The sequence below is a fragment of the Nothobranchius furzeri genome, chromosome 5 (genome assembly GCF_043380555.1).
Source record: "Nothobranchius furzeri strain GRZ-AD chromosome 5, NfurGRZ-RIMD1, whole genome shotgun sequence".
In the NCBI taxonomy this organism is placed as follows: domain Eukaryota; kingdom Metazoa; phylum Chordata; class Actinopteri; order Cyprinodontiformes; family Nothobranchiidae; genus Nothobranchius; species Nothobranchius furzeri.
The window spans coordinates 72,006,174-72,034,164 of NC_091745.1; the positions used below are offsets into that span (position 1 = coordinate 72,006,174).

The 27,991-nt window shown below is 43.2% G+C and overlaps 1 protein-coding gene across 1 annotated transcript; it reads right to left on the reverse strand.

Annotated features, from left to right (window-relative positions):
• Positions 1-4,640: 4,640 nt before the first annotated feature.
• cyp4t8 (cytochrome P450, family 4, subfamily T, polypeptide 8) lies at positions 4,641-16,725 on the reverse strand. Its single transcript, XM_015950102.3, has 12 exons — positions 16,470-16,725; positions 15,329-15,473; positions 15,144-15,188; positions 14,925-15,052; positions 14,727-14,851; positions 14,452-14,606; positions 14,258-14,364; positions 8,719-8,909; positions 8,491-8,624; positions 5,979-6,043; positions 5,432-5,514; positions 4,641-5,166 (listed from the first exon to the last, which is right to left on the reverse strand). The coding sequence occupies exons 1-12, from the start codon at positions 16,650-16,652 to the stop codon at positions 4,977-4,979; spliced, it is 1,551 nt and encodes a 516-aa protein (XP_015805588.1). The 5' UTR covers positions 16,653-16,725; the 3' UTR covers positions 4,641-4,976.
• Positions 16,726-27,991: the final 11,266 nt, after the last annotated feature.

Genomic DNA, 27,991 nt, shown 5'->3' on the forward strand with positions numbered 1-27,991 from the left:
TTTATTTGTAATGGAGTTCTCCAAAATTTACAACAGTTGTGATTTAAGGAGCTGCAGGCGAGTGGGGGCACGTAGACTTTTACTAGTCTGGGCGAACAACAGTGGATATGATAACTGTTATGTAATGGTATGATTTTGTTTTTATATGTTTTTGGACTCATTCCTTCAAAATGTCGACAAAAGTGTTAAAAAAGGTGAAAAAGTAATTTTATTTACAGTATTTTATCGAGAAAATCCAAAACTCCAGATCTGGATCAGTTTTCAACATAGGGGGGGCTTTTTTATTTAGAAAACAATGAAATCAAACATTTTAATTCAATCCACTGGGTGGTTGGAGTTTTTCTTGCATTCACTCACAAGCCACTAGATGGTGGTTTAATCTCTAATATCAGGTTTGAGTGAGATTGAAAAAGAAGCCTGCAGGCGCTAGTTTATACAAACAGGTTTGTGTCTTCATTTAATGAAAGGAATGGTAAATAAATACATGTCTTCATTAGTTTTTTTGTTTAGGTTAAAGTCTGAACTGTACAATGTTCATTATATATATTTGACATGTTGAGTTTTTAAAAGTTTGGCCATTTCCCACCATAAATCTACTGTAAATACAGTTTTTCTTTGTCATTTCAGTAAAGTTTCAAGTACTAGGAAAAAGAAAAAAGGATTCTAGCACAATGCGGATTTAATATGAAATAAAACCGAACAGCAGTGCAGCATAACATGTTTTTAAAGCTGTGTTTTCCATAACTGTCGAGAAAAAAGCTGCAAAATAAATTCCCACTGTCGAACACGTCATCTGGTTATAATTTTATGATGGTTTTATAGTGCAGATAAATGCAATATTGCATTAAAAAGTATGAAAATGGTCAAATCTGGTTCTGCCTTCTAGCATTTGGAAGATGATAGGGTATTAAATAGGAACAGGCTTTTGGGCGGATCAAAGGTCTGGTTGAGTTGGTAAGAACCATCAGAACCTCTGGATTATGTTAGTTCAGGTTATATCCTCTGGTGTATTCAAGTAAAGTACTGAAAAGTTTTGCCTTATTAGGGGTCCTTGGAAACAATGAAAGGTCAAAGGCCTGGACGAAAAGCTCGGTTGATGTTCCAGTTTTTACAAACTGCTGGTGACTTTGTCCTTTTTAATGTGTGGATTTTGTAAAATGACTGTAAATTAAAAAGAATTTGACATTTTCTTTTTGTACGTTTATTTAATCCTTATTAAAGTTATCAACATTTTCTCCACACAGAATAACATTCTGTTTATCTCAAGCCCTTATATAAATGGGAGTCAGTTTTATTATTTTGATTTTATATATATATATATATATATATATATATGTTTGGCATGATGATTATTGTTCAGTATATATACCTATATAGATATATATATATATATATATATATGTTTGGCATGATGATTATTGTTCAGTATGTGATCTGACCTTACTAAAGTTTAAAAACAACTGTTTCTGATAAATTTACACAAATATTGCAATAATTCTAAAAAGCACTAAAAATGATCTAAAGTTACCAATCTTGGGGTTTTGTGTCCCTAACTGTGGGACTAACTACTATTAAAATCCGAATCCAACTATCTCTGGTTTATCAACGCGTCGTGATGAAATCTGATGGAATTAAACACCATTGTGTTCCCCATACTTCAGTCTATTTTCCCTGTGTTAAACATTCACAGCACTGCGGAGACCACCTACTTCCAAACAGTTAATGTGACACGGACAAACCGCTGTGACAGGTCAAACTCGGTGCTTCACACGGTTTCAAAAAAAAAGATTGAGAAAACCCTGATTAGCTAATGCAAATGGAAACGTGAAATAAAACAGTTACTTTGTAACGGCGACTTAGTTAAACACTTCCTTCTTTGGCCATAAGCCACATGAAATAACCCGAGGTAACCACTAACCTCTTCAACCAACCACACGCTTCTTTGAGTTTTTGGTGCATATTTAGTTGAGCATCCTTTAATCCTGTTAACTTCTCTTGGATAAACACACTTAAAAAACACAAAAATGAGTGGCTTTATGCTTTATAGTAATTTATTCAGCTTCAGATGAAAGTCGAGTAAAATATTCATGTAAATCAAAGAACATTTATGAAAAACATCCAGCTAGTGACCATTCTGTGCTTTCCTTTTTCTTGTTTCTATTTCATTACAGATTTGGTTGAATGTGATAGGTGCACTCAACGAATCTCGCTTAAATAAATATGTTTTATATAAAAATGCTTAACTTGATGCTGTTTGTGTCACTGCACCTAAACAGACGTTAACGTGACCCTTGCCCCTTCCACCAGAGCCCCCCCACCTAAACAGATTGTGACCTTTGAACTGTTACTGATAACAGGTCAAGTACCGTAATCTTTTTATGGACTGTTTTTCTGGAGAATTGGTCGTTTCCAAGAGAAATTTAAAATCTAAAGACCACTTGTCAGCTTTCTTCTTCACCTCCAGCTAAAGGTAATCAAGATCAGCTGGCCTGAGCACAGAGAGGTGACATAAGGATGACGGACTAAAAAGTTTTATTAATGCAAACCACATTTAATTTTTTTGTACTTTGTTTCCAATGGGCCAAACGTTCTTATAGACCTTTAAAATTGTCTTAATCAATGTTTCTTTTGGCGTTTGGACCTTTGACAGCATTCTGTACAACGCGTGCCTAAAACGATAAGGAAAATTGACACATGTTGGACAAAAAGTAGTGCCAGGCCTACGTAAGGCCGCACGCAGCAAACCAAATTTTTGAAAGTCATATTTTGAAGAATTATAAAAGGACTAAACAATAGATCAGAGAGATTCACCAACCTTCAATCGAAGCATCATCGTCAAGGAAAAAAGGCTGCATGGTGGCTCAGTTGTTAGCACTGTGGCCTCGCAACGAGAAGGTTGCAGGTTCAAAACCCTGCTGTGGCCTTTCTGCGTGGCGCTGCATGTACTCCCCATGCATGCGTGGGTTTCCTCCGGGTACTCCGGTTTCCCCCACAGATCACAACATGCCCTAGGTTAACAATCGTACGTCTCTTTGGATAAATGTGTCTGCCAAATAAATAAATAAAAGCATAAAAAAGACTGAATAACGGGAATGAGATGGGGGAGCAAAGCAGTCACAGAAAGCATCAATAAAATGGTTCTATAATAAATGATGAAGATTCATGAGACAAGACAGCTTTATTTACTGTGTATTGACCCTTTGCATGTGACATCACGCCACTCATGTGACCGCCCCCTTCGCCATGATGGACGGCAAAAAGACCGTTTACACCCGTAGAAACTCCAGTGAAGGTAGTCAAAACAAGCCAGTTTGTAGCCTTTTATCGCTTTTATTTAGTTGATCTGACAGTAAAATGGTTTTAGCTTGCTGCGTGGTCGGCTGCGCTAAGAGACAAGGACGTAAATGTTTGCATGGTTGCCTGTCTAATTAATCTGTGTAGGCTCCGTGAGCTGTCCTGTCCAGAACAAACCTCAACGGCTGAGTCAGGCACCGGCTCCCTGTGGACCACAGGTCCATGAACAGATTGGAGGATATCTTCAACTTGTCTTCAGGGTTTTACTTCCTTCCTTAGAGACCAATTTCAAGGGCAGATGCAAGAAGAAAGTCGTCCGTTTTATCTATCTATCTATCTATCTATCTATCTATCTATCTATCCATCTATCCATCTATCCATCTATCTATCCATCTATCCATCTATCCATCCATCCATCCATCTATCCATCCATCCATCCATCCATCCATCCATCTATCCATCCATCCATCCGTCTATCTGTCTGTCTGTCTGTCTGTCTGTCTGTCTGTCTGTCTGTCTGTCTGTCTGTCTGTCTGTCTGTCTGTCTGTCTGTCTGTCTGTCCGTCCGTCCGTCCGTCCGTCCGTCCGTCCGTCCGTCCGTCCGTCCGTCCGTCCGTCCGTCCGTCCGTCCGTCCGTCCGTCCGTCCGTCCGTCCGTCCGTCCGTCCGTCCGTCCGTCCGTCCATCCATCTCTATCTATCTATCTATCTATCTATCTATCTATCTATCTATCTATCTATCTATCTATCTATCTATCTATCTATCTATCTATCTATCCGTCCGTCCGTCCGTCCGTCCGTCCGTCCGTCCATCCATATCTATCTGTCCGTCCGTCCGTCCGTCCGTCCGTCCGTCCGTCCGTCCGTCCGTCCGTCCATCTATCTATCTATCTATCTATCATCTATCATCTATCATCTATCTATCTATCTATCCATCCATCCATCCATCCATCCATCCATCCATCCATCCATCCATCCATCCATCCATCCATCCATCCATCCATCCATCCATCCATCCATCCATCCATCCATCCATCTATCTATCTATCTATCTATCTATCTATCTATCTATCTATCTATCCATCCATCCATCCATCCATCCATCCATCCATCCATCCATCCATCCATCCATCCATCCATCCATCCATCCATCCATCCATCCATCCATCTATCTATCTATCTATCTATCTATCTATCTATCTATCTATCTATCTATCTATCTTTCTATCTATCTATCTTTCTATCTATAAATGACAACAACAAAAAACTCTACAAATCCAGTTGTCTGTAGTAAAGTTAGAATCAATATTAAATTGTGGTATTTTTTCCAAATCAATATAAATAACAATTTTCTACATTTGACATCTTGTCTTTATTCATAATATGCTTTAAATGCTTTAAATGTTTAATATCAAAGTCACAATTTGCTCATTGTCCCAAGTTATCAGGTTTTACATATAAGATCCATTTACAGTACAAATAATTAGGTTTCATAATGATTGCAAACTGAAGTAACAGCCTTTTTCATGCAAAGTCAAACTAATAAAAACGGTCACTGTTCCTTTTAAACATTCTTCTTACACATATAAAAAACGTGGAGAAAATTTAAAACCTGAGTTTTTAGAGTAAAAAAAAAATCCACATCAACAAAACCTTTCTCCAAGATGCATTGTCTGCAGTTGCCTTAGCTCTTCTCCCACACCTGTGGATCTACAGGTCTGATTTTGATGTGGACTCCGTTGAGTGAGCGAAGAATCAATCTGGCAACCATTTTGGGTTGAAAATGCAGGTCTTCTATCAGCTGGTATCGCTTCAGCGTGAGGGCTGTCACCACCTTCATCTCATTCATTGCAAAAGTCTGGCCAATGCAGTTTCTAGAGGAGAGCAACAAAATGTCGGCGTCATGAGAAAACAGTGAAACGCAAGGATGGGAAATGCAATACTTAGGAAAAAATCTGCAATCAAATCAGAAGAAAGGTACGTTTGTTCATGTTCTCCTTACTATTTATTGTGTTAGTCAAACTGGAAGCAGGTACTTAGCTACTACTTACTATACTGTGAACTGATGTCAGACTTATAACCAGGCAATACGTAGTAGTACACCGATAGAATCATCGAAAAAGTCTTGTGGTTTCAAACCTTGGTCCAGCTGAGAAAGGTACAAAGGCATGCGGTGACCTCTTAGACACATTTTCAGGGAGGAAACGGAGCGGGTCGAAGACCTATCACAACAACAACAACAAAAAAGAAAGAAAAACGTCAAAGGTGATCTAAATGCTTCAAATCAAGACCTGATCATGAAGACAAATCTAATTTCTAAACACACCACTGATGGTGGCACAGGAGTTAAGTGCTTGCCCCGTAACCAGAAGGTTGCAGGTATGAGCCTCGCTCAGTGTGTCACTGCTGTTGTGTCCTTGGGCAAGACACTTAAGCCACTGGCCAGTGAATGGGTGGATGACTGATTGTGTTGCAAAGCACCTTTATGGGGTTTCAGGACTCTATCAAATACAGGCCATTTACCATAAATAATGAAGCGTTGTTAGTTTGCGTTGCACTGATCTCTGCCGGCGTGCCATACAAACATTGACACTCCAGATTTTGAAGGAATTGTGTATCAAATTTCACATTGTCTTTATCATCGTAGTGCCTCCTACAAGCAATCAGATTTTTAAGGATTACTTACATTAGGATTTTCCCAGACAACAGGATTCCTGTGAATTCCAAAAACACTTACTGCAACGTGAAAACCTAGAAATCAGGACAAAAGCGCCATTTTTATTTTATTTATGACTGCAGTTAAAATGGAAATAAGAAAGCATTCACAACATTTTTCTAAGTGGGGAATCAGTTCATCACTGAAAAGCAGCTTCTGCTTTAAATTCCTGAAAACAATCTTAATTTTGACAAGAAATTTGAAATTATTTTTAATCTTGATCTTTTGACTAAGATTTGTTTTAATTTCAGTCACAAATTAGTCGTTCAGTTTGATTTAACTAAAAATTAAAACAATTTTAGTTAATTAAAACACATGTATATTTCTTCTGATGCAAAAATTTTGCAAATCTGTTAAGGAAATGTTAACTGAGCCTACTTGAAATTGTAAATACATAACAAATTCACATTTCCCAATTTGGATCAAAAAACCTCAAAATGTATAATTGTTTTAAATAACAATAATTACTGGAAGAAAACAAAATACACATTGACAGCTTGAAATTGTGTCTCTCAATATTAATAAAGTAAACAAATCTGTTTTTGTGCAGTAAAATTTGTAAACATGACAGGAAATGACATCATAACAATAAATGGTGTTACCCAGGAGGTAAACTAAAGGTAAGAGTTGTTTTCAGGTGTGTTTATTAAAGTTTTACCTGCACTATTTTACCGAGGTGGGCTGCCTGAACATTTTTCTGGGTTGCTTGAATATTTTTTCCACACAAAAACACCGCCACAACGCTGAAGGCTGATAATATCAGCTGTAGCAGTGCCATGAAAAAACGATAACCAAATGTGCAGCACCTTGAGGTCAGCTGGGTTGCATCAATCCAACCCACCTCCTCTCTACCCTGACCCGCCCCTGCCCCTGCCCCTGCTACCACCAAGCAAATACCTTTCAATTCATCACATTTAATGCTTTTCCTCCCAGTCGTGGACATTTTCTCCTTTTAGCTTTAACTGTTACCAGTGGCTTGTTCAAATATGGGATGTCCCTGGACTGGATTGTTTCTTTTCTCGTCTAGTCCCACCTGTTGCATTTGCTTATTGGTTCTTTTGTCTGTTCTTTCCATTATTCCCATTTTCTGATTCGATTATCGTTACTGTCACTTTTCATCGTCATCATTTATTTGTCGACAAAACTGTCGATCGATATTAGTCACAATTTCATTTTAATAGAAGTGATCATTTTTAGTTTTGTTTTTGTCAGCAAAATTCATTCGTCACAAAAAATCCGAATTTTTTTTATCAGCGAAATCAACCCTGCCTGAAAAGCAGCAGGGTGTGTGAACTAGCCCATTATATTTTTGTCTATGTAATTGCACAACACAAGCTTAAAGGTGAAACGTAAGAAGCAAGAATGACATCTTGTGGTCACATTTGTTTACTGCAGGTTAGTTTAAAATTTTTGACTTTCTCGTTACTGCTCCGCGAGTTTCATGGCTTTTGCTATTCACGGATCAGCGCCAGAAGATTCTACATGACAAAGACGAGTCATACACAGTAAGTTGATAAGAACATAAATACGTCTTTATATCTGGTGTTTGCACTCTTGGGCGTTTTACGGTAGGGAACACTTACTACACTTATTATGTTAATATTTCTCCGGCTTTAGAGGAAGTATGGTTGTTTGCCGTCTTGCTGTTAGCTTGCTGTTATAGTTCTGAACAACGTACTAAAGAAAGTAAAATGCCACGACTGATTCATAATTCACCACACATACATTTCACTGTAATATTAAGTTGTTGGGGATTGAAAAAGTAGCTTGAGATATTTTAGAGCCGACGTTTTGCCTCTAATCCTTCACTAGCATTGTTAGCTTAGCATTAACCTCTATAGCCTTCTTCACCTGATATCAGAGTAAAACAAAAAGATGCCGTGTTTTCTTAGGGGTACAAGAAACAGTTACAGGGTCGCTCCTGCTTACTGGCTTTGGTTCTTCACAAAACTGTGGAGCTTTGTCGTGTTCAGCAAAAATGAAGAATGAAACACCTCAGAAGTTAACTGTGTTTTTAATGTGTAGATCAACAATGGCTTCTCTCTCTAGTCTGCCTCTCTTACACGTGCCCCGTACGGTGGCCTGTTAGGCACACATCATGACAAGCTTATTGCCTGTTGAATTATAAATGTTGGCGCTGCAGCGTTAGCTTGGCGAAGACACAGCAACCTCACAAACTCACTCATTGTAACTGTGACCACGACCCTCTTTGTTTTTTGTTTTTTTTAAAGGAGAACGACTGAAAACTCCCCAGCCGGTTGACAATGAAATCTGTTTCAATAGTCTTCTTTCCCACAGGACTATTTTGTGATTATTTCACTGTTGAATTCTTACATATTGCTCCTTTAACAGTTTAATTAATACACCGCAAATGTTTCTTTTAACAATAATCATTTGCTTTAAATGTGATGCTTCAAATAGAGTCCATATGTCAAATGATAAGTCTTTATATACAAATTATTATCACACAAGTATTTCTGACCTGCCGGCAGAGTTCTCCCATCGAAAAATGTGTACTGTTTGGTGGTCTTCCGGGCAACTCCTGGAACAGGAGGGTAAAGACGAAGGGCTTCTTTGATGCACATTGTGGTGTACGGAATTTTACTGAGATCCTCCCTTCATTCAGAATAGAGACAATTACAACTTAATTAAAACAATTGCTCATGGACAGGATACTTCCAAATTTACAACCTAATTTCTCACAGCCTACCACTCCATGGTGTCTCTGCCACCCAAGACTTGGAGGATTTCCTCCCTGCAAATGTTCTGGTGCTCTGGGTGGCAGGCCAGGCAGTAGAGGAGAAAAGAGATGCCGCTGGCTGTGGTGTCATGTCCCTCAAACATGAAGGTGTCCACTTCTGCTCGAAGGTCTTCATCTGAGAGACCCTGCTGGTTTTCATCCTGAAATCATAGATAAATACGATAAACTGGAAATTTTGTACAAATAAGCATATATTGAATGAGCAGTTAGTGAATTCTAATGGCTGTTGAGTCAAACTCCTTTGAAATTACACAAACTGAACATTAGTTGCTTAATCCTATATATAATTTGCTCATTTTCATATTTCTAAGACCTATTTATGTCAGACTCGAAGACTGGTTTCGGGAGTACGAGCTTTATTAGAGACTGCTGGCTGCAAGCGGTGCTGGAAAGGCTGACGGAAGGATGAGGTCTGAGTTAGAAAGGTGGAGGTTCAGCTGTATTAGCTTCTGAATACTCTGATCATGGAACACGGTGGAATGATGACTGAGTGAAGAGCCGGTGTGGCGTCTTCCATATATAGACATGGATGACGCAGGTGCAACGTGGAGGGAATCCCCGCGAGGGGCATGCTGGGTAATGTGGTCCGAGACAGAAGCCGGTCAGCTGGGAGAGCCCGGCCGGGGGCTTGGACTCTGACAGGACCCCCCGGTCCAGGGACGGCTCCCGAAGTCCCCGGGCCACCTCGGTGGGCCCAGAAGTCCAAGATGAGGGCAGGGTCCAAGATGGAGCGGGCCGGCTCTCAGGAGCATTCCTCGGGGCCGTAGTCCGCCCAATCCACAAGGTACTGCCAACCCCGACCCCGGAGGCGAGCGTCCAGAATGCGCCGGACGCTCACCTCGAGGAAGCGGGCCGGCGGAGGCCCTGGAGCCCGAGGCGGTAGGCGTGAGGATTCCACATAAGGCTTGAGCCGGGAGGTGTGGAAGGTGGGATGGACGCAAAGGCTTGTAGGCAGCCGCAGCCGGTACGTGTCCGGGTTGATGACCTTCTGCACGGGGTAGGGTCCGAGGAACCGGGGAGAAAGCTTCCTGGAACCGGCGCGGACCCGGAGGCCTGCCGTGGACACCCAGACCCTGTCCCCTGGAGCATAGGAGGGACCCGGGCGGTGCCTGCGGAGGTGTTGGTGGGAGTAACGGGCGTTGGCCCGGGTGATGGAGGCCCGCGCCTTGATCCATGCGTTCTTGCAGCGCCTCACCAGAGATTGAGTGGCCGGCACTGCGACTTTGGGTTCCTGGTGGGCAAAGACCGGGGGCTGGTAGCCATAGCAGACCTCGAAAGGGGACATCTGAGTGGCCGAGGAGGTGTGGAGATTATGAGACAGCTCCGCCCAGAGGAGGTACTTAGGCCACTGCGAGGGCTGGGCCGAGACAAAGCAGTGGAGGTACCGGCCCAACTGTTGGTTTGCCCGCTCCGTTTGACCGTTGGTCTGTGGGTGATAGCCCGAAGATAGGCTGACAGAAGCTCCCTCTAGATGGCAGAAGGCTTTCCAGAAACGGGCCGTGAACTGGGGACCACGATCCGAGACCACGTCGACCTGGAACCCGTGGAGACGCACCACGTTCTCCAGAAACAGTTCTGCAGTGTGTCGGGCCGAGGGGAGGCCCGGGAGGGTGATGAAGTGAACAGCCTTGGAAAACCGGTCAGTGACCGTCAGGATGGTGTCGAGGTCGTTGACCGGCGGGAGACCCGTGACAAAGTCCAGCCCCACATGGGACCAGGGGCGGCTGGGCACCGGAAGAGGTCTGAGGGTGCCAACCGGAGCCTGGGTGGATGCCTTAGAGCGGGCGCAGACGTCACAGGCACTCGTGAATTCCTTAACGTCCCTCTCCATACGTGGCCACCAGAGAGCCCGTTTAAGGAACCTGAGAGTCCGAGAGAAGCCTGCGTGACCAGACAGGCGTGATGAGTGGGCCCAGGACAACGCCTCACTGCGACAGGCCGAGGGGACGTAGAGCCGACCGGCGGGGGTCTCTGGCGGCGTGGGGTCACCCCGGAGGGCGTTTTGGATGGCCTCCTCCAACGGCCACCCAAGGTGGGCCACGAAACGGTGCTCCGGGAGGATGGGCGCCGGCTCGGACGTGGGCGCTGAATGGGTGAACTGGCGGGAGAGGGCGTCCGCCTTCTGGTTCTTTGTCCCGGGGCGATAGGCGAGATGGAACTCGTAGGGTTCGAAGAAGAGGGCCCAGCGTGCCTGGCAAGGATTTAACTGCTTGGCGGACCGTATGTGGGTTAGGTTCTGGTGGTCAGTCCAGATGGTGAACGGCTGAGTGGTGCCCAGAAGCCACTGCCTCCATTCCTCCAATGCCCATTTTATGGCCAGCAGTTCAAGATCCCCCACGCCGTACTTCTGCTGGGTGGTGGAGAACTTCCTGGAGAAGTAGGCGCAGGGATGTAGCCTGTCGTCGGGGCCGCCTTGGGACAGGATGGCGCCGACATCCGAGGCATCGACCTCAACCACAAAAGGGACTGCCTGGTCCAGGTGGCGCAGGATAGGAGCCGATGTGAAACGAGCGACTAGGTAGTGGAAAGCCCGAACTGCGTCTGGGGTGAGCCGGAACGGTTGACCAGGAGGGCTCGGTCGGGTGAGAGAAGTGAGAGGTGCTACAATAGTGCTAAAGTCTTTGATAAATCGACGGTAGGAGGTTGCAGAAACCCAGAAAACTCTGCAGTTGCTTTAGGCTGGTAGGTAGGGGCCAGTCCTTAACCGCCTGGACTTTCTGAGGGTCCATGGTTAGACCTTGATCCGAAATCAGGTAGCTCAGGAATGAAACGGACCGCTGGTCAAAGGAGCACTTCTCTGGCTTGCAGAACAGGTTGTTGTCCGGGAGCCGGGTCAGGACAGCGCGAACATGGTGGTGGTGTTCAGCCTCTGACTTGGAGTATATCAGGATGTCGTCCAGGTAGGCAAACACCCACCGTCCCAACATGTCACCGAGGACATCATTGATGAAGCGTTGGAAAATGGCAGGGCTATTGCACAGTCCGAAGGGCATGACCTGGTACTCCCAGTGACCAGTGGGGGTGATGAACGCCGTCTTCCACTCATCTCCAGCTTTGATATGGACCAGGTTGTAGGCGCTCCGGAGGTCCAGCTTGGTGAAAATCCGCGCCTGGGAGATGGCATCCAGGGCGGACGTGAGGAGCGGCAGAGGATGGCGATCTCTGACTGTGATCTTGTTCAGTCCTCTGTAGTCGATACAGGGGCAGAGATCACCCTCCTTTTTCCTCACAAAGAAGAAGCCTGCGGCACCTGGGGACGACGAGGGTCGGATGAAACCCTGCCGGAGGGCCTGGTCGATATAGTCCTCCATAGCTCTGGACTCGGCGGGGGAGAGAGAAAAAAGGCGCCCCCGGGGTGGACTGGTTCCTGGCTGGAGCTTGATCTCCATGTCGTATGGACGGTGAGGCGGCAGTGCGGTGGCTCGCTGCTTATCGAACACCGCAGCCAGATCCCGATAGGGCGGTGGCAGATTGGGTGGCGCAGAACCGGAGCTACCTTCCGGGCAGTCAGGTCGAGGTGGAGGAGGAGAGAGGTGGGTCCGGCACTGGGCCCCCCATTCCAGAAGGCGAGCTTGGGACCAGGAGATCTGTGGGTCATGGAGGCGGAGCCAGGGAAACCCCAGGATTAGAGGAGAGGAGAGAGCATGGATAATCAGGAAATGGAGGGTCTACCGGTGGCCCTGGACTGTCATCTGGAGAGACTGCATTTGGTTTTGGACAGGGTAAGGCTGGAGGAGCCTGCCGTCCACCGTGGTCACTGGTACACCCCTCTCCAAGGGGTTAGTGGGGATCCATAGGCGTTCAGCCAGATTCACATCCATAAAATTGTCAGCGGCCCCTGAGTCCACCAGCGCGTGCATCTGGAGCGAGGTCTCGCCATATTGGAGGGTGACGTGCAGAAGGAGCCGATTGGAAAGGGCAGGGGTTGGAGGTGACCCAGCCTGAGCGACCCCGAGACTCAGTGGGTTCCTTAGTTTCCCGAACGGAGGGGGCAGTTCATGCGTCTGTGGTCGGGGGAACCACATTAAGCGCAGAGGCCCTCGCTCCACCATCGCTGTCTCTCCTCCGGAGGAAGGTGGCCCAGTTGCATGGGCTCCTCAGTGGCAACGGGTCCGGGAGTAGGCGTGGGGGGACGAGGAAAAAGTCCAGGCGCCCTGGATGGGCGAATGAGAGGCTTGGGCCGAACCAAAACCCGCTGATCCATGCGCAACGCCAGATCCACAACTTCATCCAGGGTCTGGGGTAGCTCCTTTCCTGCCATCTCATCCCGGATGTAGGTTGCCAGTCCCTCCAAGAAGACGGCTCGAAGGGCAGAGTCATCCCACCGCAGCTTGGCGGAGATGGTGCGGAACTCCGACGCATATGCGCACACAGAGCGCTCCTTCTGGCGGAGTTTTAGGAGTCGTGTCTCTGCCCCCATTTCGCTGCTGGGTGGAACAAAAGTCTTTCTGAGGGCGGCCACAAATGCAGCGTAGTCGTTGCACTCCGGTGATTTCGAGTTGTAGAGCGCAGCGGCCCACTCTGCCGCGCGTCCGGAGAGCAGGGAGGTGAGCTGTGCCACCTGAGAGCGCGCAGTGGGGAAGCGTCCTGGGTGGCACTCGAACTACATGTCGAGGGTAGTAAGCAGACCGTCTGGACTCCCCGTCTCTCCATTCCACTTCTCCGGGAGACTGAAGTGTGGCTCTCCCATCAGTGGAATGAGGGATTGCAACTGGAGCGCATGAACCTGCTGCTGGAGTGCCGTGACGGCAGTAGACACCTGCAGGGAGAGATCGGTCTGGGAGTTCAGCCTGGTGTTAAGCCGGTCGACCAGGGCGTGAAGCTGAACGTTCTCGCTAACAACCTGCTCCAACTTCCTCTTCATCTGCTCGAACTCCGCTGGATTAATGGACTCAGTCATCCTGTCAGACTCAAAGACTGGTTTCGGGAGTACGAGCTTTATTAGAGACTGCTGGCTGCAAGCGGTGCTGGAAAGGCTGACGGAAGGATGAGGTCTGAGTTAGAAAGCTGGAGGTTCAGCTGTATTAGCTTCTGAATACTCTGATCATGGAACACGGTGGAACGATGACTGAGTGAAGAGCCGGTGTGGCGTCTTCCATATATAGACATGGATGACGCAGGTGCAACGTGGAGGGAATCCCCACGAGGGGCATGCTGGGTAATGTGGTCCGAGACAGAAGCCGGTCAGCTGGGAGAGCCCGGCCTGGGGGCTTGGACTCTGACAATTTAACAGAATACTTTCCCAACTCTACCGAACCCTCTTCTGCTCAGTGTTGAAGCCACTTGCACTTTGTTTCCGCACTGAGACTTTAAATAAACTCATATCTAATCAGTTATCAGTCTGTCACAGTTTTTGTTGTCTCGTTTTTCATCTTGAACATCATGACCAAACACATGTTCAGAGGTGCTTCATAACTTTTAAGTAAGGTTTTGCACACTGAGCAAACAAAATAATGTAATTTCATGAAAACCACAATTCGTAACATACTCTTGCAAAGAGAAGGATGTCCAGGAAATCCTGGTATCTCTTGGCTTGAGTGCGTCCGAGCTCAGTCTCCTCTGTTAGTGCTTCTTTCCTTTTTTTTATGACATTCTCTGACAAAGAAAAGTTAATAAAATGTAGTTAATAAAAATTATTAAATTAAACTAGATCAAGTGTACTTACTAGGTACTAAAATTTACCTGTATGAGCATGCGCCACCTTGCAAGCATTCCTGTACCTATAACCGTGTGGGCTGAGGTAGAAAATGAGGTCACTGTGGTATGGAAAAGTCCTGAACCGGAAGTTGGCGAGGTCGCTGAGCTCATACACAGCTTTGATGTATGCATTATTCCCCCTGGTTTGTGAAAGTACAAAAACAAAAAATGCTACTTTTCCTCTGTTCAGCTTTTTTTTAATTTGGACTGAAGAAGCTGAAACTACAGGGTTTTTTTTTTTTACATTTCCATGGACTCACCCCTCTGTCTGACAGTTGGTTTTGCAGCTAAACGCACACTGCAGGATTGTGTCAAGTGTCATGAGACTCACATGCTCGAACAATTCAAAGGTCTTATCAGTGTGTGCATAACTTTCCCACTTGTCCTGAAAGCAATAAAAAGACATATGATCTAGATATAGTTTAATGATTTACACGTTTAAATTATTATTTACATACCAACATAGTTTTAGCAGACTGGGACATCAGCTGCACGTACGGTTTTAAAACATCGTAATGAAAACCCGGAGTCAACAGCCTCCGGTGGCGAAACCACTTCTGACCTTTTGACACCAATAATCCATCTCCTGCAGACACAAGCGGACAGGATATGTGGGATTAAATCTGTCTAATCAATAACTAAAGCAAAACAAGCTGTAAATTTTAAAGCACGCTTACCAATCCAAGTCTGAAGAAACCTGTATACAAAATCGTCTTTTGGTTCTGTGAAGCAGAAATTAAATAAAAGTCCTGCTAAAAAGCTGCAACAGACAGTAAAATGTAAAAAGGAACAATAATAATAATAATAAAAAAAAAAAATAATAATAATAATAATAATAAAAGCAAAAATACATTTTACACACCTGTGGATGTCAGGATGGTTTTTGCGTAATCTGGGTGGTTGATGTTGAGAAAACAAAGAGAAGGACCAAACCAAATGGGGAAGGCGTACGGATATTGCTTTCCCCATTCCACCGCTTTGAACAGGTCGGTCCCATCCTGTTTAAACTTTAGGAAAACACAACATAATGTTGTAAAAAATAAAATCAACAGGTGTACCAAGCTGCAAAAAGTGTAACAAACCTTTTAGAACCATGTACAATATGAATATGTTGCACATTTTTTTTTATTAATAGACCATTAATTCTTTATCGAGAGGAGCTAGTTGAGGTGGCTTGGGCATCTGATAAGGATGCCTCCTGGACACCTCCCTGGTGAGGTTTTCCGGGCACGTCCAACCGGAAGAAGGCCTAAAGGAAGACCCAGGACACATTGGAGAGACAATCACGGCTGGTCACGGAACGCCTTAGGATTCCCCCGGAGGAGTTGGTCCAAGTGGCTGGGGAGAGGGAAGTCTGGGCCTCCCTGCTTAGGCTACTGCCCCCAGGACCCCGGATAAATTGGATGGATGGATAATTCTTCATACTTTCTCTCCAGAATTGCACCTGGTTCTAAAATGCTATTTTTTTAAATTTATTTCCCAATGTAGATTTTATTTATTTAATTAAAAAACAGGAACAAATTGTGTTTATTGTATCAGGGCGTGCTTTAAATGTGTTTCTTTCTTAAGCTGTCTGGTATGTGTCAGCACAACACATTGGAATTGTTTGCAGGTCTGCAAGAGCATTGATCAGGACTATTGCTTCAAAAGGTTACAGCAAAGCCAGTTCCTATTGATGCAACATGTGCAGAATTTCCCAACTGTACAGTAGGTTAAACTATTTGTTTTACTGGTCAAATGTAAGCTAGTAAAACATTAATTACTCTCTGGAAATACCCAATCACAATCTTGTTGGAAAGAGGCAGAAGAAAAAAAAAATAAACATTTTTTCTTAAGTATGGAGATTTTTGAATTAAAAAAAACATATAAGTAATTTAAATATTTTATTGCATTCTAAAACATCCTTCTGCATTGAGCAATGATATCAACTCCTAACAAACTGCAATAAGCTATGACATCGCATAAAAGCTGCAGAATCCTGCAGAACTCCACCATTGAATTACCTCAAAAACATGTCCAAACAGAAAGTGTGCCGGGGGTCCAGGAAAGGCCTCGATGCTCCGGATAACCGCCTTTTGTTTTACAAAGAACGCTGTTAGTTTATACACCACGACAACAAGGCACAGGACAGCCAACAGGTAGTGCATGTAAGGCTGGAGTTTGGTGTAAGCGTCAGTCAGCTCCATGCTGCCTCTGTCCGATTCACTCAGAAGAAGAGAAGCCAAGTTCTTTGAACGCAACAGGTGTGTTTGTGTTAATGAAAGTGCTGAATGAGTCATGGGTGGGTGGGTGGGGGTGTGTGTGTGGGGGGGGGGGGGTGTGTCTGTGTGGTGGGAGGAGACTCAGTCTGCATAATTGGGAAGAGAAGTTGATAAATTACATGAACTGCCTTTTCAACCAATGAGAAAACAGAAGAAAAAAATCTAAGATTATTAAAAATCAAATGGATGTTTAGAGTCATGACATTGGATTGGTAATTCTTTATAACCCTGGAAATGTGTTGAGGATTATTGTCCTGCAGAATAAATTAAAGAAGGAATGTTCATTATTGGGTTTGTGTGTGAATTTAATTTATTTAAGTAAAACTAAATAGATTTTTAAACTTTAAGCTAGAGCTTTAACGTTGATCTCAGGGCTGGTTGAGTTAGAAACTTGACTAGTTTCTTATTAGACACCACTCTGTAGCCCTCAGATGACCAAAAACCGTACTTGGTTTTGTGGAGTGGGTAGGTGTTTAAGGAGGTGGTCTTTACCTGCTTTATGGCTATTACCTGTTATGCTAGCAGTTAGCTTCTTCACTTTTTTACAAACAAAAAAAAATAGATATATATATCACAAGAAGAAGAAAAAAAAGTTTGCTTATTTATTGGCATCATGGTGGAGCCTGGAAGTGAAAGTAAGAGAGTAATGTCTTTGTAAGTGAAGCAATGAGCTAAAACCAGAGTGAACATCGGCGTGGCCCGCACTCGAGGAAGCTAAATAAGGCAATGAAATCATGAACTGATGGTGACCTGGCTTTGTTGCTACTGGATTTGTAAGTAATGATTTTTTTTGTCCAACAGGGTTGATCTTTAAAATTTGTAATTAATTTTAGCATTTGTTGACTCGTGTTAGTTTTAGCTCGTTGTTAGCGCTAGCTACAGCAGGCTGCTGCAGGGATGTTTACCACACTTGTAATTCCACTTTCAACCAGTAGGGCAGGAAACTGCTCACTGTTACTTTAATCATTGGGCATTTATTAAAGGCAGAGTACACAGGTTACATTTTTTTTTACAAGTTTTAAATTACCTTAAAATTCTTAAATCTGATTGTAACCCAGAAGCTAGAACCTTAATGAGGTATTAACTAATTGGCTTACTAATATGATCCATCCTCAATTTAGATAAAATATAAAATATAAATTAAGGAAATTAACAATACTAATTAATAGATATCTAATTAACTAATAGATAATTTCATAATGAATTATTGGAAGGGTGAATAACTAAAATAACGAGTTTAATATTAAACATCGGTTAAAACAAGAATCTTGAACATCCCTAACAGAAACAGAAGAGGAAAGCTGTATACTATTGGTCCAGGTGGGAATCTGAAATTTCATTGGCTGAGAGAAATAAGTCCCGCCTCCGCGAAATAAAACCGTGCGACGCAGCTGAGCGAGAGGAGAGACAAACGGCTGTGCAGCACGCAGATACAGAAAGCAAAGACTGAGCGGTTAGAGAGAGAGAGAGAGAGAGAAAAAAAAACAACGGTCGAGGCCGTGAAGAACCCTGATTTGGGTGCCGCATAGATAGAGGGAGAGGCGGACTTGACTCCTTCTAATAAGAGCTAGGAACTTGGAACCAACGCGGTGAGTAAAGAAAAAAGAAGAGAAAAAGCTAACGATGCAACTTAAAAAAAAAAAGGAAACTTAAATAGCTTATCAAATTAATTCCATTCTTATAGATTTGTGTGGAGACGACAGAGTGAACCAATCCTCTGTAGGAGGGAACCGTTGGAGCGCGTTGGTGAGTGAATGAGATTAAATTCAGTAAATTATTAAATTCAAAAAGCTAATTACAGCAACCGAGGTGACAGCAGTGGGCTGCTAGACGTTAGATCCCAGGAGTTAACATCTCAAACTACCAGTTAACGGTGGTAGGGCATATAGGAGTTAACGGCTCAAACCGCCAGTTAACGGCGGTAGGGCATATGGGATTCCCAGGAGTTAACGGCTCAAACCGCCAGTTAATGGTGGTACGGCCTAGATGTACAAGGTCCTCAGGGGCGTTATAGCTAACGCCATAGAATTAGCAATGCGTCCCTTAACCAAACATTTAATAATAAAAAAAATAGATAAATAAAAATAAATAAAAGCTAACTGATTAGGGAGGAATTATTTTACAAAGGTGGACCAAAGGACCAGAATTTATATTTTGTTGAATTTTGTTATAGAACATTTTATTTATTTATTTATTTATTTATTTGTTTGTTTGTTTATTTATTTATTTATTTATTTATTGTGTTACAGATATACAAGGTGTCACAATGCTGTATAGAAACACAACTAAATGTATCCTTGTTGTCATGAATGTATTTCTTGTTGAATAGTGTAGAGTAATAGAATCTAACTGAGCCTATTGAGCTGAACAATTGTTGTCATATGTAATTATATTTCCAGAGCTACTGAGAATTATTTTAATAGACAATCAAATTGATGTTATGTTAGTTGAACTGTGAACCCAAACATGATTGGCTATGCCAATAGAGTGAAGCATTTGTTTAAGTCTGTAAGACTTTATGCTGTGATGTGACGAGAAGGGTCGATGCCAACTCGCTAACAGTCCTGTTGTTTACAGGCTGGGTTTTTTTTTTCCTTGGGTTTGATCCCGACTCCTATGATCACTCACTTGGAACGAGAACTGGATTTCTTCCTGACGAGGGAGATGGCGAGCCTTAACCACTGAACGAACCAGGACATCTCAAGTAACTGAAGAGCAGACTGCTCTCTTCTGTGAACAATCTCAACGGTGTGGTAGGAAAAAATCGCACCACCGGACTCTGACTTTCACCCCAAGCGTGGGGATTTGACTTGACGCCGGCTGACTTGTGACTCATATGATCAAATCTCATACCGACCATTTTACTATTGTCGATTGTTTTCATCTGTTTTTATGTGTTATCTTTATGTGTTATATCTCCCATTATTATTAAAATTTAGTATATAAACCGTTTCATGCTATACCCGTGACTCCAGTCATTCTTAAACAACCTCCAATTCTCCCCGAACCTAATTATTGGCCCATTTGTTTATTTTTCTTTTAATTATCTTATTGTATCCTGTAATCCGGTTACATAAAACTTGGCGAGCCAGCCAGGAGAATTGTAGAGTTGTTACCTTAGCTAACCATTGACTGACATCATAAGAGTGCCTGGAGGTCACAGTGGTTTGCCATTTTGGCATTATTGGTACTTTTGAGTGTTTTAAAATGGAAGTTGTGAAAACAGAAAAGGTCAAAGTTTCAAATGCTGTTTTAATCAGTGGGTTAACTGATACAGACCTTGATAACGAAGTCTTTGGGTTTATGGAAGGATTCGGACCAGTTAACAGGCGCATTAAGTTACCAAACTGTGATCAGATTATTGTGGAGTTTCAACATGAAGCCACTGTTAAGGAATTAAAGAAACAATGTTTACCCTATGACAAACCTTGTACTAGGAACCCAGATGTTTTCTTCCATATTCAAGACCTAGCCAGCGCGTACAGTCTAGAAACTAGCACATCTGCCACTGATGCCTATCTGTCAGAGCTCAGGGACATAGCTGCGCGTAGCAATCAATCATTTAAAGACCTTCTAATGGAGGAACTGGCAAAAATTGGGGAATCTTTAGGAAGGGATACCCATGCATCTGAACCAGTCACTGAACCAGAGCCAATGCTCCATAGTGACCAAATTACATATTCCCTGCCTTTAACACCAGAAGTTAACTATATGAACAACTCAAAGGACAATTGTCCACCTACAGAGACTGGAAAACAAAACCCTTGCATTCCACCAAATCTTTTAAACACACCTGAGGTTCAGCGTGTTATTGTGGAACACATTGTTAAAAGCAGTGAGGTTATCCCTCCGCCTACTTCACAATACAGACTAAAACCGTTCTCAGGGCGAGTTCCACACCCTTCTTTTGAAACTGACTATGATACTTGGCGTAGTAGTGTAGTGTTATGCATAAATGATCCTTCACTCACCAAGTCCCAAATTGTACGAAGAATCGTGGAGAGTCTGTCAGCCCCAGCAGCGAGCATCGTTAAAGCTCTTAGTCCAAAATCCGACCCGGAAACGTACCTTGAACATCTCGATTCAGCTTACGCAGCTGTCGAAGACGGCGACGAGCTCTTTGCTCGCTTCTTAAACACAAACCAGGACAGTGGTGAAAAACCTTCCGATTACTTTCAGAGGTTATACACCTTGTTAAACCTAGTTATTCAGAGGAATGGAATTTCCTCCAGTGACGCCGACCAGCAGCTGCTCAAGCAGTTTTGCAGAGGCTGTTGGGACAGCTCGCTGATTTCAAACCTGCAACTCGAACAAAAGAAAGACAACCCGCCTCATTTTACAGCACTTCTCCTCAAACTGCGCACTGAAGAAGACAAACAGGCTACTAAAGCAGCACGCATGAAACAACACTTAGGGGCACAACGAACTAGAGTGTATTCAAATGTGCAAACAACATGCTCTCAGAGTAAAAACACTTGTGAACTGGAAATAGATGATAACTGTGATGACTTACGCAAACAAATCGCTGAGCTCAGGAGCCAAATTGCACAGCTTAAGGTTAACAACACAGATAAAAAGGCAAAGAAAACTCAAAAAGAGTCAAAACCCCGTGTGGGGACTAAAATTCCAGATGAGCCCAAACAGATTCAGCAGATAACAGCAGTGGTGCCCAGACCAAAGCCTGGATACTGTTTTAAGTGCGGAGAAGATGGGCACATAGCTTCTAGCTGTAGCAACGAGCCAAATCCAGCACTAGTTGCAACTAAAAGACTTGCTCTTAGACAGAAGCAGCGCGAGTGGGAGATGTCAAAGCCAATTGCTCAGTCTCCTCCTTTAAACCGGTAGAAGCTCCTATCGTGGGACAGATAGGTGCTAAAGTAGAACCAAGTCCCTCTAAGGAAAGGACAGAGAGACTTTTTTGCAAGCCAGTTCATGCTCATTCAGTGCCAAAACTTCCCAAAAGATTAGTGGGTGGGCGATGCACAGCTACAGTCTCAGTTAACAGTGTTGAATGTAATTGTTTACTGGATTCAGGGTCCCAGGTAACCACCATTGCCAATTCTTTTTACCAAGAACACTTACCTGACCTCTCAATTAAACCCATCAGTAATCTGTTAGAAGTCGAGGGCGCAAACGGTCAAGCAGTTCCTTATTTAGGATACATAGAGATAAGTGTCACATTTCCAAAAGAGCTCGATCAGTCTGGACTTGAGTTACCTACCCTTGCGTTAGTGGTTCCGGATATAAGCTCAAACTCTGATACACCACTACTCATTGGCACAAACACACTCGATCCTTTGTATGAGCAATTGTCTGCCAATAACTTACCTGATTCCAAGGCACTCTCTTATGGGTACCAACACGTGCTAAAAGCCTTAGCAGTCAGAAAAAAACAAAGCAAAGATGGACGAGTTGGTGTGGTGAAGCTTCGAGGGAGAACCCAAGAAGTTCTCCCTGCAAATAAAAAACTGTTACTAGAAGGGTTTATGCAACCCAGCCAAAACAAGCATGAGCCTTATGCACTCATTGAACAACCCACCAATGGTTCTCTACCAGGGGGTATAATTGTAGACTGTTGCCTCATTTCCTTACCTTCACATGGTCCATACAAAGTACCTGTTGTACTAAGAAACGAAACTAACCATGACATCACATTACCCACTAACTGTGTGATCGCTGAGTTAGTTAAAGCCGATCGTGTTATGCCATATCCAGAACCTGACAAAAGTGATCAGAAAGTACTTGCGGCGTGTAGTTCGCAGCAACAGACTTCACCTTCAAACCCTCCTCTCAGTTTTGACTTCGGTACTTCGCCCTTGTCCGAAGAATGGAAAGGGAGGATCACCAACAAACTTAACACTTACTCCGATGTGTTTTCGCACCACGATCTTGATTTTGGTCATACACAACAGATAAGACATCACATCAACTTAAAAGACGAGACCCCATTCAAACAGAAATCTCGGCCGATCCATCCACATGATTATGAAGCCGTGAGAAAACATTTGGAAGCCCTCTTGGAAACCGGTATAATAAGAGAGTCGGAGTCTCCATTTGCCTCACCAATAGTGGTAGTTCGGAAAAAGAATGGTGAGGTACGTCTATGTATAGACTATAGAAAGCTTAATCTGCAAACCATTCGCGACGCATATGCCCTGCCTAACTTGGAGGAGTCCTTTTCTGCTCTCGCTGGATCACAGTGGTTTTCTGTGATGGACCTCAAGTCAGGTTACTATCAAATAGAGATGTGTGAAAAGGATAAACCTAAAACTGCTTTTGTTTGCCCGTTTGGGTTTTATGAATTTAACCGTATGCCACAAGGAATAACAAATGCTCCAAGCACTTTCCAACGGGTTATGGAAAAGTGTATGAAGGACATTAATCTGAAGGAAGTGTTAGTTTTCCTAGACGACTTGATCGTCTTTTCCAACTCCTTGGAAGAACACGAAACCAGACTTTCTCACGTTCTTGAACGGCTTAGAGAATACGGACTCAAGCTATCACCAGATAAGTGTCGTTTTTTCCAGACATCTGTGCATTATCTTGGACATATAGTATCTCGAGATGGCATAAAAACCGATCCAGATAAGGTGGAAGCACTCAAAACATGGCCGAAGCCTCAGACTTTGAAGGAACTCCAATCTTTCTTAGGATTTACCGGTTATTACCGACGCTTCGTTAAAGATTACTCAAATATTGTCAAGCCACTAACATCTCTCACGGCTGGTTATCCACCCAAACGGAAAAACTTTAAAACACCACCATGTAGATCAAAGTACTTGAACCCCAAAGAACCCTTTGGGAATCGTTGGAGCCAAGACTGTGAGAAGTCCTTTCAAACTATTATTGAAAAACTTACCACTTCGCCAGTTCTTGGCTACGCTGACGCAAAACTCCCATATCTAGTACACACAGATGCTAGTACGACCGGACTCGGTGCAGCGCTATACCAAGTGCAAAACGGTGTCACACAGGTAATCGCTTATGCAAGTCGCGGTTTAAGCTCTAGTGAAACTAGGTACCCTGCGCACAAGTTGGAGTTTCTAGCCTTAAAGTGGGCCATAACAGATAAGTTTCATGACTATTTGTATGGGAACACATTCACTGTCATTACTGATAATAATCCGTTAACTTACCTCTTAACAACGGCAAAACTCGATGCAACGAGCTATCGTTGGCTAGCTGCGTTGTCCACCTATAATTTTGACATCAGATACCGTGCAGGTACACAGAACGTTGACGCGGATGGCCTGTCTAGGAGGCTGCATGATAAACCTGAAGACAACTCAAAATTCACTGAGGAATGCCAACGACTAGATGAGTTCCGATCTCATCTTTTATCCTCTGTCAAAGAAGTCGAGCTTCAACTTCAAGCCGAAGCAGTGAAGGCAACATGCCAAAAGCACATGGTCTTGGATGAGACTGATTCTCCTTGTGGTTTAGTTCAGTCACTTGCCATGTCTGCAGCGGCCATTCCAGACCTATTCCAGTTGGAAGACAATAGTGACAGTTTCTTTGCTGTGCCCAAGTATAACCATGCTGACCTTGTCTCCTTGCAGAGGAAAGATCCAACCATTGGCCGAGTCATTCAGCTGCTTATGACTGACAATAAACCGCCAACTGATACTATTGCAGAACCCCCGGTGGTTCTTAACCTTTTGAGAGAGTGGAAACGGTTTGAGTTTCAAAATGATTTACTGTACCGGAGACGCCAATTAGGACCAGAGACATCATTGCAGTTAGTCTTGCCTGATTCATTACGTTCAACAGTCATGCAAAGCCTACATGATGATATGGGGCATCTTGGGGTTGAACGTACGACAGATCTCATTCGGTCCCGTTTTTACTGGCCAAGAATGGCTAGTGATATCGAAATCAAAGTTAAAACTTGCGAAAGATGTATCCGTCGGAAGGCCCTCCCTGACAAAGCTGCTCCAATGGTGAGTATTACCACCACCAGACCTATGGAGTTAGTTTGCATGGATTTTCTCTCCATAGAACCAGACAGTAAGAACACTAAAGATGTCTTAGTGATTACAGACCATTTTACAAAGTATGCAGTGTCCATCCCAACCAAAGATCAGAAAGCCACCACCGTCGCGAAGAACCTGTGGGAACATTTTTTAGTCCACTACGGGTTTCCTGAGCGTCTTCATAGTGATCAGGGACGGGATTTCGAATCACGTACAATCAAGGAACTTTGTTCTTTACTTGGTATCCGTAAAGTCAGAACGAGCCCTTATCACCCTCGTGGCAACCCCGTTGAACGGTACAATCGTACATTACTCAGCATGTTGGGAACTTTACAAGCCACTGAGAAACATCACTGGCGCGATTTTGTAAAACCACTTACTCACTCGTACAATTGTACAAAAAATTACGTGACGGGATACTCTCCCTACGAGCTAATGTTCGGTAGGCAGCCTCGGTTGCCTATAGATATTGCCTTTGGGTTACCGCATTTGAACAAGCCCTCTATAACTCATTCTCAGTATGTTAAAGAACTGAAGAGTCATCTGGAACAGAGTTATGACATTGTCATAAAAAACTCTCAAAAAACAGCGAGGAAGAACAAAGAACGGTTCGACAGAAACATTCGTGAGTCCACACTAGGTGTGGGAGATCGTGTTTTAGTCCGAAATCTTCGCTTAAGAGAAAAGCATAAATTAGCAGACAAATGGGAGCAAACAGTGTATATAGTTCTCAAACAGATGGAAAACTTGCCAGTATACACTGTAAAACCAGAGAACGGAGAAGGACCCAACAGAACACTCCACAGAGATCTTTTACTGCCTTGTGGTTTTCTCTCTTCATTAGAAAATGAAACAGAACGCGTTACGAAACCTAGCAGACCTCATACAAGACAGAGTTCAGCCTTAGAACCTGACCCAGATGAGCCACTTGACGAAGAGGTAGATGAGTTTTATTACTCTGATCTTCCACAAGTGCTAAACCGACCATCCTATCAAATAGCGGTCACCTTGCCAAATAGGGAACTCATAGCAGATTCAGGACCGGTAAATAATATTCAACAACAAAACACACTATCCTTACACACAGGGGATCGCAAGGAACCAACCTTAGCTGGTAATGAAAATGCTGAATTGTCCTTACTTGACAAAGGCATCAACACCGAAACATTCTTACCTGACAGAATGAGTGAAACTGCGACATTCTTACCTGAAAGAGTGAAAGAAGCAGCAACATACTTACCTGAAAAAACGAAAAAAAACGAAGTATACTTACCTGACGTAGAAACGGGGGATGAAACTAACACAAACCTACCTCAATTGGATGGTGTCCTAAAGTCGCAGCAACGTGATGTAAGTTTTGAACCCATCATACACGATCAGACACATACATCTGAAAAGACCAAAGTCTTAGAGAATAGCTCATCAGCTCTGTCGGAAACAGAGAGCTCACTTCGTCCTGTCTCAGTTGAGAATCAAACCGAAACGGATGAGCATGATACTGTGCAACCAGAGATGTATGTCAGGAGATCTGAACGAAGTAGTCAGCCTCCTCAAAGACTAACTTACTCTCAATTGGGCAATCCACTAGTGACCGTAGTTAGGTCCCTTTTCCAAGGACTTAATAAAGCTTTTATTGACTCTCTTACTCAAGAAGTTGTGTACCCCGTAGAAACAATGCACAGGGACGTGCATGATATTTAATGGGGGAGGATGTAACCCAGAAGCTAGAACCTTAATGAGGTATTAACTAATTGGCTTACTAATATGATCCATCCTCAATTTAGATAAAATATAAAATATAAATTAAGGAAATTAACAATACTAATTAATAGATATCTAATTAACTAATAGATAATTTCATAATGAATTATTGGAAGGGTGAATAACTAAAATAACGAGTTTAATATTAAACATCGGTTAAAACAAGAATCTTGAACATCCCTAACAGAAACAGAAGAGGAAAGCTGTATACTATTGGTCCAGGTGGGAATCTGAAATTTCATTGGCTGAGAGAAATAAGTCCCGCCTCCGCGAAATAAAACCGTGCGACGCAGCTGAGCGAGAGGAGAGACAAACGGCTGTGCAGCACGCAGATACAGAAAGCAAAGACTGAGCGGTTAGAGAGAGAGAGAGAGAGAGAAAAAAAAACAACGGTCGAGGCCGTGAAGAACCCTGATTTGGGTGCCGCATAGATAGAGGGAGAGGCGGACTTGACTCCTTCTAATAAGAGCTAGGAACTTGGAACCAACGCGGTGAGTAAAGAAAAAAGAAGAGAAAAAGCTAACGATGCAACTTAAAAAAAAAAGGAAACTTAAATAGCTTATCAAATTAATTCCATTCTTATAGATTTGTGTGGAGACGACAGAGTGAACCAATCCTCTGTAGGAGGGAACCGTTGGAGCGCGTTGGTGAGTGAATGAGATTAAATTCAGTAAATTATTAAATTCAAAAAGCTAATTACAGCAACCGAGGTGACAGCAGTGGGCTGCTAGACGTTAGATCCCAGGAGTTAACATCTCAAACTACCAGTTAACGGTGGTAGGGCATATAGGAGTTAACGGCTCAAACCGCCAGTTAACGGCGGTAGGGCATATGGGATTCCCAGGAGTTAACGGCTCAAACCGCCAGTTAACGGCGGTAGGGCCTAGATGTACAAGGTCCTCAGGGGCGTTATAGCTAACGCCATAGAATTAGCAATGCGTCCCTTAACCAAACATTTAATAATAAAAAAAAATAGATAAATAAAAATAAATAAAAGCTAACTGATTAGGGAGGAATTATTTTACAAAGGTGGACCAAAGGACCAGAATTTATATTTTGTTGAATTTTGTTATAGAACATTTTATTTATTTATTTATTTATTTATTTATTGTGTTACAGATATACAAGGTGTCACAATGCTGTATAGAAACACAACTAAATGTATCCTTGTTGTCATGAATGTATTTCTTGTTGAATAGTGTAGAGTAATAGAATCTAACTGAGCCTATTGAGCTGAACAATTGTTGTCATATGTAATTATATTTCCAGAGCTACTGAGAATTATTTTAATAGACAATCAAATTGATGTTATGTTAGTTGAACTGTGAACCCAAACATGATTGGCTATGCCAATAGAGTGAAGCATTTGTTTAAGTCTGTAAGACTTTATGCTGTGATGTGACGAGAAGGGTCGATGCCAACTCGCTAACAGTCCTGTTGTTTACAGGCTGGGTTTTTTTTTTTCCTTGGGTTTGATCCCGACTCCTATGATCACTCACTTGGAACGAGAACTGGATTTCTTCCTGACGA